Below are 12,091 nucleotides of genomic sequence, written 5' to 3'. Positions count from 1 at the left end.
GGAGAGTCGGAAGGTAGCTACGAAGAAACCTCGCCCAGAAGTGATCCACCATCACTTGGCAGTGGCGCCAACGCCTCCTTGTGAGTGTGTCCGTGGTATAGGTGACTTGTGGTAGAGAGGCATCTCGCCACCCCATCAGCAACATACTTGGCATCACGGGATCTAGGGCTGCCACATCTGAAGAAACATATCCCAATGGTTTTGCATTAAGGATGCCTTCCACTTCGATCAGGAACGTCAGTAGGACCTCCTCCTGGAGGGGCTGTGTGCCGATGACCACTTGCAACGCCTGCTTGACAGACCGTATCTCCCGCTCCCACGCACCACCAAAATGAGGTGCGGCTGGGGGATTGAACTTGAACTTTATCCAGTGCTTTGCAAGACTTTCTTGGAGTCGTGGCTCCATGGCTTCAAAGGCTTCACTCAGCTCTCTCTCTGCACCCCGGAAGTTTGTCCCTTGATCGGAGAGAATCTCTGCAGGTGTTCCCCGACGAGCGATAAACCTCCTGAGGGCTAAGAGGAAGGAGTCTGCATCTAGGCTTGCCAGTAGATCAAGATGGACACAACGTGTCGTGAGGCACTTGAAGATGACTCCCCAACGTTTCTCACTGCACCGTCCAACCTTAACGATGTACGGCCCAAAACAATCCACCCCAGTAGAGAAGAATGGAGGTTTAAGGACACGCAGGCGAGCAGGAGGTAGGTCGGCCATCTTCGGCACGACTGGCTTCCCTCTCCACTTCCTGCATTCAGTGCAAAATCTCTGATGGTGCTTGATGGCCTGCCTCCCCCGCAGGATCCAGTACTGACGTCTGATCTTGGCGAAGACCCTGTCAGACCCTGGATGGAGTAGGCGTTCGTCGAAATCCCGGATGAGAAGTTTTGTCACTGCATGATGAGGATCAAGGACGACTGGATGGATTTCAGCAGAGCAGGAGTCGTCCATCTGTCGGAAGCGTCCACCCACACGGATGAGGCCTGTCGTATGATCCATCTCAGGTGAAAACATACTGAGCTTACTGCTTGGTGATACTGGTTTCACTGCCCTGAGACACTTCATCTCTTCCGGAAAGCAGTCCGCTTGGCTGGCCTGGAGCAGAAGGGTCTCAGCATCTTAAGGTTCAGGCTGCTGTGAGGAGGGATCCACTACTGCCTCTTGAGTGGCTTTGACCACATCGGTCCAACTGTTGAATTTTGTGACGTCTGGTAGCTGAAGTTTTGGGTCTGTGTGTGTCAGTCCACAGAAGATATTGTGCTTTAGCTCGGAACCGTCTTCTAATCCTGTAGAGGAAGGAAGCGATGGCCAGCTGTCAGGGGAATCGCGCAGAAACTTGGGTCCTTGAATCCATCTATTTGATGTTGCCAGCTCAGCCAAAGTCTTGCCGCGTGTGAGATCGTCGGCCGGGTTGTTTGCCGTATCAACGTACCGCCAGGTGTGCATAGCCGTCAGCTCTTGAATCTCAGAGACCCTTGTACCCACAAAGACTTTGAACCTGCATGACTCAGATGTCATCCAGGTCAAAACAGTAGTTGAATCTGTCCATAGAAAGGTCTGGGTTATGGTAAGGGTGAGCTCTTGATGGATGAGGGCGGACAGCTGAGCTCCAGTCAAGGCTGCACAGAGCTCTAGGCGTGGCATTGACTGTTGATGTTTCGGGGCCACCCTGGACCTTGCCATCACAAATGAGACGTGGACTGCTTCATCAACCTTTGTAGTGAGATAAGCAACCGAGCCATATGCCTGTTCGGATGCATCGCAGAAGACGTGTAGAGTGTATTCTTTGGTCTCAGTGGCAAACTCTGGTGGTGCATAGGTTCGTGGTAAGGTGATGTTTGCAAGCTCAGGAAGTTCCCGTTCCCTGCTAGACCAGGCCTCAACTATATCCGGTGGAAGGTTTGGGTCATCCCAGCCTCTCCTTTTTGCCCACAGTCTCTGAATGAGGACTTTGGCCCTCGTCGTGTATGGTATAATGACTCCAAGCGGATCATACTGACGGGCGAGGACTTTGTATATGTGCCGCATAGTGAGGGTCTCGTTTTCCATGGTCTTGGACCGGTAGCCAAGTTGATCATTTGGACAGTGCCACCGCAACCCCAGAGCTGGCTCCTGAGGGACAGTCTGCTTCTCAGCTAGCCAAAGTTCTGCGCTATCTGATCTGGCTGTGGATGGTAGATGAGAGACGACAGTTGGAACGTTGCTTGCCCACTGCCTGATTTCGAACCCCCCTGAGGCCAGACACCGCCTCAATTTATCAAAAAGGAGTTTAGCTGCTTCGGGAGAGGGTAAGCTCTGCAGACAGTTGTCTACGTAGAAGGACTGCTCCAGAGACTGTATGATGTCCTTGTTTCCTTCTACTTGGTCCTTGACATGTTTCTGAAGCGCGAATGTCGCACAGCAGGGACTACTTGTTGTGCCAAATGGCAAGACCTGCCATTGGTAGACCTCTGGCGCTTTTCCTTGTTGCAAGTTCCTCCAGATGAACCTCATCAGAGGCTGCTCTTCTGGAAGAAGACAAACCTGGTGGAACATTGCACGAATGTCTCCACTGACTGCCACTGCATACTGCTGAAATCGTAGGAGGACGCCTATGAGCGATGGTCCGAGGGTTGGGCCCGGGAGGAGCTGGTCATTGAGTGAGAGACCTTTGTAGGTGAAGGAACAGTCAAACACCAAACGATCCTTTCCGTTGTGATGGATAAGGTGATGGGGAATGAACCATGACTCTTTGGAACTGTACACCTCCTCTGCTGAAAGTTTAATGACGCATCCTCCATTGATCAGCTTCTTAATCTCGGCTTCATGCACTTTAGCCCTAGCTGGGTGCTTCATCAGTCGTCGTTCGGTGCTACAGAGCATGGTAATGACTGCGTCCACAGTGGCCGTTAGTGGTGGGGCATCCTTAATACGTAGCAGAGGTGTAGCATATCGGAAAATGTCACCAACCTTTACTCTTTGAGTTTTTTCCTCTTGGATGTTCACGGCCTCATGATCCAGACGAGACCGCACTGCTAACCGCTCACTCCGAAATGGTAGAACATCAAGCTGCCATAGACGTTCGACATGTCGATAAAGTTCATCTGCCACTGGCTTGAGAGTGGTGAAGTAACATGAGGAGGTTTGAGACCCAAGACCATCGGGACCCTGAAGAACCCAACCGAGAGCTGTGTGAACTGCCGCAGGCCCACCTCTGGGGCCAAACCTGACGGGCTCTCTGGAGGTGATCAGGTGGGTGCAGTCTGACCCCAGTAGCAGTTGTGGCTGTGCTCTGCTGAAGCCCTGCAGTTGGATGTCTCTCAGGTGTCGATAGCGTCTCTGAAGTGTAGAAATGGGATAAGTCTGCTCCGACAGAGCGAGCCGGTTAGAAGTGAAGGCACCCTTAATAATGCATCAGTTTTATATAGCGCTTTATCATAGACACTCAAAGTCGCTTTACAGAATTAAGGCATTATTCTTTCACTCCACACTTAGTGGTGGTAAACTACTATTGTAGCCACAGCTGCCCTGGGGCAGACTGACGGAAGCGAGGCTGCCATAGTGCGCCATCGGCCCCTCCGACCACCACCAACACTCACTCACACACTACATTCATACTAGGCAATGTAGGTGAAGTGCCTTGCCCAAGGGCACAATGACAGATACCACTGGGTGACTGCCACCCCACTGTGGCACCTGGAATTCTCAGTGGTCTCCCATCCAACTACTACCCAGGCCCAGACCTGCTTAGCTTCCAAGATCTAACGGGATCGGGCAATGACAGGCTGGTATGGCCACAGATGTCGTTCTGTGGGCCGGGTCAGGGGGGCCACACAAAAGTCCACCGAAGACCCTGTGAGGCAGGTTACGTACTGGCGTATTGTCCGGAGGGCTAGTGACTCAGTCTCACCTTTAAGTCCCAAGTGTTTGACAGCTCCCGGCAATATAATAGTGCGTTTGGCTCCATCGTCCAAGATTGCATAGGTCTGGATCGACTTACTCCCTTTGCTGATGATGATTGGTGCTACCTTGAGATACACCTTCCCCCCTTTGACGGAGTTGGAGAATGAAGTGCGATCCTTTGGTGTAATGAGGTAGATGTGGGGACTTTGATTGGCGATGGTGTGAAGTACTCTGAGGTGAATCTCTTGGCACTCGCTGCATGCTTTCTTTAAGGTGCAGGCATCTTGTTTGTGGTTAGTTCGACCACAGTGGCGACATCGCTTGCCATCAATGATCCACCTTTCGATCTCCTCCGGCGAGTGCTGGACAATGTCTGGACACTGTGAGAGGTAATGCTCGGTACTCTTGCAGTATAGACACATCCTCTTCCACTTCTGCTGCTTAGTCTCTGGTCGGCTGTCCTCTGTAGACTGGCGGTGGTCAGGTTTAGGCTTATCTGAACCATGATAGACTGCAATGGGCTGGTTGCGAGACCTGAAGGGGGTAGCTGGCTTATCTGCTTTAGCTGGTTGCACTCCATCAGTTCGATATCGCTGCGCCATATCCGCTGACAGCCGTTGAGCTTCAGCCTTTACTTTGAGCCAATCCGCAAGGTCCCGTAGATCGTATGGGTTGAGACGATTGGTGTTTAACCGGCCTTGGACTTGTAGGTGCTCCACGAACCCATCTCTCAAATGTTTAGGGAGCTTACTTAGAAGCCGATCGACGTGCCCAGTCGGCATCACCTCCATCCCATTGGCCCCCTCAAGCGATGTCAGCATCCCGACGAGCAGGTCAACACGAAGGGCGAAGCTTTGGAAGGTTTTAGAGTCTCCAGATTTGATGTCAGGGGAATTTAATATTGCTGCAATCTCACTTTGGGCGAGTTGATGTGGCTGTCCGTATTGGCATTGAAGGGCCTGCATAGCAGCAGTGTAGGGCTGTGCATAGTGCCTGCAAGCCTGAGCTATTAACTTAGCCTCGTCCAGCACCAAGTGTTCCATGAGCACCCGATATTTGTAGTGCTCAGAGAGTTCAGTGTGCGGATTAAGTAGATACTCCAATGCCATCTTGAGATCAGCAAACTCTATCTCGCTGTCGTGGACCAGTTTAGGGAGTTCAGGTACTGGAACTGGCTGCCTTGGATGCTGTTGAGATAATGTATACTGAAGCTGAACAGTATACTGCTCCTGTAAGACTTGTGCAGGCTGATGAATTGCTGGAGCAGGCGGCTGAGACATCAATTGATAGACTGGCTGAGTCTGTAGAGGTGGCTGAGGCTGATGCAGTAACTGTGGTGGGTAGCTCAGTTGATACACTGGTGGATGATGGGCTGGTTGTGCAGAAGTGATGGACAGGGGCTGATGCACAGCCACAGCTGGTGATTGGTGGGTAGCATACTGAGCCGCTTGAGGCAGGTAAGTTACGCCCGAGCGCAGTGTGGAGCTGGTCATCTTTCACAGGAGACTCTGTCTGCTGGTGGGGTGACTGCAGCGGTTGTGCACTGGCGCTGTAGCTGACGTTGTGGCTCGAGGCAGTATAAGGCATTAGGGCTGGTGGTAAGCTGAACTGGTAGCCTTGTAGGTGTGTTGAAATCTGTCGTAATCTTCCTCCTCCAAGATGTTCATTTTCAGATGCTGCTGTTCTCTGTGTATCCATAGCGCTGTAGTGGGTGAAGTATCCGGCTCGAAGGACCAATATTGGAGATTGTTGCTTCTCCTGTGTGTGTGACAGTGTGTAATAAAGATTGCTGGAACACCTCATCCACCCAGTTGCTCCGGTTAGAGAGAGAAACAAGGATACAGAGTTCAGTCTTAGCCTTTTATATGCCACAGTATGGAAACAGTGCTGAATTATCCATCAGTACACTGATGTACAAGATAAATGATGATTTGCGATGGTATTCTGTAAATAATAAGACAGAAAAACAGATATAAATGAAAAACGGGCCGACCAGAAGTGACACGGCCGATTAGCTTAGCATTAGCGCTGGTAACAGAAACATACATCAAACAACTAAACGGTGCACTATCCGTGAGATTCACAATAAACAACTGCTTAAACATGCTTACAGTGAACCAAACTTACTTCTTTCATGAACGCATCACATTTAAAGCAGACGACACATCGGCCGGCCGAACACTCGCGGGGTGTAGTGGGAAATACTGTCAACCACACATTCAGTAGGCAGGACCCCTTCGCGGCCTGAACACAACGGTGAAAACAATAGCTGCCCGCTTAGGTGCCTGAACATAAAAAACACCGTAATCCCAAACGAAATATAGGAAATTTATAACAGTACCAGTAATTTGCTGAGTCGTAGAGCATGTTTATTTTGCTCTCTATGCTGAAATACCCGGTTTCTGCATTGATGGCTTGACAACATTGACAGCAAGGACTCTTATTGGCTTTCAAGAAACACCATCACTCAAAACCTTTGCTGTAATTCAATACTTTTGACTCAAGCCAAGACACGACAGGGGCAAATTTCGCAAAACACTGGTGCGTGCTTGTAAAGCCCAACACACTTTCAGCGAGATTCGCGCAGCACCAATCAACAATTGGCAAATTTGCATTTTCTTTTCATTGACTACACGACCGGTCAAAACTTTGACTTTGACTTGCAATTCAAGTTGTGCAAGTCCAATGAATAGTGTGAAATGGTACAAAGGTAAGTACTGAACTGCTAGAGGTTAAAAAAAAGGTTTGGTTACCCAAAACTGTGTATTGCTTACCTACTGCAATACGCTACATACTACTACTAAGATTTCACCAGCCGGCCTGATGCTAAAAAACAGAACCAGCTTTAATCTCCTGAAGCCAGCATCTGTGAAAAAAAAAAAACAGTTTTCCAGCAAAAAAAGAAACAAATCGAACAAAGAGGGAAAATTAAGACCAGAGTTTTCACTCCAGGTGAATCAGTGTTGACGAGAATTTATGGCAGTGGTCCTAAGTGGATACTTGCAACCATCATTGCACAGACTGAACCAGTATTATGTACAGTTCAGAACGCAACGGGTGTCTGGAGGAGACATGTGGACCAGTTGTTATGATCAACACCCACACCACACATTCTATAACACGTGATGACTAGGTGGATGTGCCAGCTATGGAGTATTCAACCAGCTGAAGTCACCAGCTCTGCTACAGCTTTCCTCCACCTGAGCCAGATATCTGCAACCCTGTTTCTCCAGCTACACAGACTAAGAAGCAACTCATTGCATCAGCATCTGGTGCAGGCTTACCATATAGACAGAGTGAGATTTAATGCTGATTAGTGGCCTCCTGACCGCCTAGACTTGTAAAGTATGATTAGTCTAACGTCCTCCCAGGACTTTTACTGCTCACAAAATATTATAAAGGAAAAAAAAAAAAAAAAAAAAAAAAAAAAATAAGATGAATATTTTGGGTTTACATTATAGTACACATAATTGTTGGTGTGTTTATGTGCATTTTGGAGTGTCATCCTGGAGCAATGTCAATTAAGCTACTTTTATAAGGATGTCCATTGTAGGAGGGTAGGAGATGTTATGTATTTTGACCTTTAGCTGTTGCCATAGTTGGTGCTTTAACATCATTGGCTCAAGTGGTGTAAACAAGGAAGTAGTTGATTATCTCAATAAGTGATCACAGTGTGTTCTGCTGCAATAAACCTGTGAATGAATCCTTATGAATACGTGCCTGATTTTCATCAAAAATACCATCTTACTGATGATGTGTTGTCTCTGCTGCACTTTCTATGCATTACTCATTACCCATACAAATTTCCGTAGCAGACATATTTTACATTTGACATATTTACCACATTTTATAATTTATGAATGTTGTAATCAACATTTAATCCGACTCTAGGAAGCAGCCGACATGCTTAAGGTAAACCTATACACATGGCTGTGCTCATTCACAATGGTGACATTATCAGACCACACCATTCATCAGTGCAGTGTCTAATAAACTTAGACATTTAAAGGGTATTAATTGCAATAGTCACATCTTTAACTTCTCTCCTTAATCTTTGTTTGTTTCAGCTGCATCAGTGTTTTCTCTGCGAGAGGTGCACCTCCAAAAGGATCCAGGCCACCGCAGCTCATTATTCCAACCTTTATGTAAGAACACAGCCTCATGTGATTGTAGAAAAATCCATTACTTCACTCATTACCATCAAGACAAAGAACATATATGTGCCAAAACCCATATATTCCCCCTTTAGTTAGAATATCTAGTTTTGCGGTCAAACTAACATGAGTTAACTACATTTAATAATTTTTTGCAGTCTCTCTTTGAATCTCTGTGTTTGTTGACATTCTCACCTTTGGTTTTAGCTCGAGGAAAGAACAGAAGACAAAGCATCTTCTAAAGAGATCGGACATCTGATAATGACCATAGCTAATGTTAGAGATTTTGCCTTTGACCAAGTACCGAGGACAACACAGACCGACACCCACACCGCTCTTTGGAGACAGAAACATGCACACAGTAATGTGAACATGCTTTGGTGTATTGACACTCATAGGCATTTCAATTCCTAAATGTAAAGAAACAGCCACAATCCCTTCTATATAATTGGAAGCTAAAATCTTAACCAGGCAAACTGGGCATAAAATGGATTATAATCCATAGTGATTTGATTTTATTTCAAAAAGTATTGTGTTTTTGTCAATGGAGCCTTTGTAGAATTAGTTGAATTAAAAAAATGACTGTGTGTGATTTTTGAAATGATAAAAGATAAAGAGATGAATGAGCATCTCATCAAAGAAAATAGAGATTAGACCAGGTTTCTTTACAGAGATGGAACGTTGGCTGTTACAGGATGTGTTATAGCATACATTATAAACATATATAATATCATGAAAAAGATAAATATTTTTGGTCACTCGTTTAAGTACGTAAAACCCATATTAACACAACGTGACATATTTCAAGCCTTTATCTCTTGAAATTTTGACGATCATGGCTTACAGATATTTGAAACTCAAAATTCTGTGTGCCACAAAATTAGAATCTTATATTAGATCAATTTAAAAAGTATTTTTTAAACAGAAATGTCAGGCTGTATATTCATTAAGAACTTTTAATGCTGGTGTTAACAATGACCTGGACAACAGTCAATTTCTTTCTTTCATCACCTCCCACCGATGACTAGATTTATTAACATAAATAATAACCCTGATACATGTCATAATCAATAACCCTCATACATGTAAAGCTACAAGCATGATTGTGGATCTCTGCTTCCTTCACAGCAGACTGCTCCAGATACTAAATACATCTTACTCTATCTGACTCCCTTCACTGTAAGAGTGGAAATATACAAAAACAAAGTATAAGCTAAACGCTAAGCTCTTATATCCCTGCATAAAATCCTAAACATGTGCATATAAGACAAACAAAAGTACAACTCTGGCCACACCAAACATTGACGCAGTATTCCCAAACATTTTAAACGTACCTTGTGCCTCTTCAAGGGGGCAGCTAAACCTAAGACACATTTAAAGCCGCTCCGTGTTTTCTTCTCGTATTTCTTCGTGTGTTTCCATCACTATCATGCTACCTGTAGCATCAAACGGCAAACAGGAAGCAATGCTGCCAAAACAAAAGCATCAAACATTTAACCGGACGTTAACTACAACTGATTGTAAAAAAAATGGTGATAAGCACCAAAATAAAACACTTTAAACCTTTTTTACACACAGAAATGTACCTGGGGTTATTTACAGAGGAGATGCATGTGAGTGATGAAGGGCAGAAAAAAGAGATTTTATTTAGTGGTTGTTACGGTGAAATTTACGGTTACCTCGTCTTCGACTGGAAACACACTCTCTGCATCTATAAATGATGAAGACCATTCTGGAGGGATGATGAAGTAAAAAATGATTTTATTCTAAACTAAATAAAAAAGGTACAGACAGGATAATCAAAGGGAGAAACACGAGACTGACCCAGGATCACACTTCACACATGTTTTTACCCAGTTCCACTTCCTACCCCCACCCCCCGAAGAGGTGAGAATGCAAAGGCAGAGAGACAGGGGGTCAGTTCAAAGGAAAAGCAGAGAGGGGGTCATTTCGCAGATGAGCGTAGAAATGTGTGTGTGCGTGCGTTGTGTGTGTGTGTGTGGTAGAGTGTGTATGGGTGTGTATGAGAGAGTGTCTGCGCGCGCGTGTGTGTGTGTGTGTGTGTGTGGAAGTCATTGTGTCTGGCCTTTGATAAAGATGTGTATTGGGAGAGCGAGTTAACCAACCTCCCAGAAAGAGGAAGACAAAAGACATGGAAAGTATACAACTTAAGACATTATATTTGAATAAGATCAAATATATGAGTAAGCATATGAGAAAATATATGAGTAAATATAATTAATCAATTTTGCCATCACATGGTCACAGTAATGGTGTGTAAATAAATGAAAACAAAGTTTTCACTTTATATTTACTGTCACTGTTGTCAACAGTGTAAAATGTGACAGAAGTGAAAAGAAGAATCTTCTTCACCTCTGTCACAGACTGTCACAGTGTTTCTGCTACAGGGCAAACCCGAGCCCACGTTGTCAGACCTTCACAGGTAAACTCATAATTTAGGGAAGCTGTAGGGATGAAACAGAGCATGCACAAGCACAGGCACAACTTACCTCTTTCACAGGTGAGGCATGCAACATGTCAAACAGCTTTCACACACACTGTTGTGCGTTAGGATACATGGATCATGTGCTGTCGCCAAGTTTGTCTGATTGTATTCACATTTTACGGTTCACGTACCTGGTACGTGCATTCATTTTCACTCAGATATATTCATATAAACATTTAAATACATGACTTAATGTCTCACTCTTCACATACATAACACAGCAGTATGCTGTGGATCTATAACTCTGTATGTGAGCACATTAAACGTATGAGATGAATCTGGCTTCAGTTTACCTCCTCAAAAGCAGCACATCGTTTTCCCATGTCTCCAAAGTGTCGGTGCACCAGGTTCAGAGTTAGAGCACCAGTGGCACATTCTCATACATTTATTTTTATAAATCACAACCTTTGCTTGGGAAGTGCTTGGACGCCACTTTCAAGCCCTGTTTTTAGCGTAAACAAGCTTTATAAATGAGGCCCCAGTTTCTTTTCTCGACAGCCCAGTTAAGACACTTCTGACTCTCTTTTTCAGGAGTAGCTTGACACGAGAAATGCAACATTTGTATCCCATGTCTAGAATTGATCTGTGCGTAGTGGCTCTTGATACGCTCACTTCTTGTGACCATGTTGTTATTGTGGTCAGTTGTGGTGTGGAAACTAGCCTGACCTGAACCCATAGAAAATTTATGGGCAGTGGCCGCTGGCCAATAGAGGGTGCTAGGGTGCCACCCCAGCACTCACTACGTTCTTTTAAGTAAAAAAAAAATAATAATAATAATATAATTAGTTAAATCTACTACAAAACAAATTTATATTTGTATTTACTGTAGGCCGTGGGAGGGGCTGATGTCACAGTCGTCAGTCGTAAAGTGGTTGACTAATTGATAAACAAAGATGCAAAATGAAAAAAGATAAATTAAATAATTTTGCATTTCCTGCCTATCTGCCGACCGAGCATGGATAAAGACAGGTAGGACCCATTTAAAGCACTTTTCAGAAAAGCCAAAGAAACATGAACAAACTAAGAACAAACTAAATTTGATGATTTAAAATCTTGAATATGTCCATATTTGTAAACTACATAGGTCTTAAATTATATTTTGCCAGGTCTTAACCCCCCACTTTTTAATTTAATTATTGTTAAAATAACTAAAACAAAATAAAACAAAAAACAAAACTAAGTTATTTACATTTCAAAAAGTACTGTAATAACCCTGACACACACTCACTCACTCTATTGTGTAGGGGAGTTACTTAAACAAGGGGTAATAATAATTCTAATATTAATTAATATTATTATTAAATTAATTTTTGTTCAGAGGTGCCACTTAAGATAGAGTTTAAAGTGTCTTAAGTCACTTAATTAGTTATTAATACCTTGTCATCCAGGGTTGTGAATTATTGTTAAGACTGTCTACTCTCCATAACAAACCATATTATATTATATTATTAATCACAGACAAATTCTAAAAGTATAATATATTATTAATCAGATGAGTTAAAACGTACTTACACAATGAAACTAAAAGAGCGCTGTGCACAGTGAACTAAGGAT

At 44.4% G+C, this 12,091-nt stretch overlaps 1 protein-coding gene and 1 pseudogene across 1 annotated transcript in view; one reads left to right on the top strand and one right to left on the bottom strand.

The window, feature by feature from the left end:
* Window positions 1-11,637, top strand: part of cdk18 (cyclin dependent kinase 18) — a 140,250-nt gene extending 128,613 nt beyond the window's left edge. The window contains exons 15-16 of the mRNA XM_028446758.1: window positions 7,945-8,022; window positions 8,239-11,637. Of these exons, the coding sequence (XP_028302559.1) occupies window positions 7,945-8,022; window positions 8,239-8,273 (113 nt within the window). The 3' untranslated portion in view covers window positions 8,274-11,637. The remainder of the gene's footprint in view (window positions 1-7,944; window positions 8,023-8,238) is intronic.
* Window positions 3,659-3,776, bottom strand: LOC114464149 (uncharacterized; annotated as a pseudogene).
* Window positions 11,638-12,091: the final 454 nt, after the last annotated feature.

The sequence above is a fragment of the Gouania willdenowi genome, chromosome 5, assembly GCF_900634775.1.
Source record: "Gouania willdenowi chromosome 5, fGouWil2.1, whole genome shotgun sequence".
Lineage (NCBI taxonomy): Eukaryota > Metazoa > Chordata > Actinopteri > Blenniiformes > Gobiesocidae > Gouania > Gouania willdenowi.
Note: the sequence above shows the minus strand (reverse complement) of the source record. Positions and strands in the feature narration are given on the sequence as shown.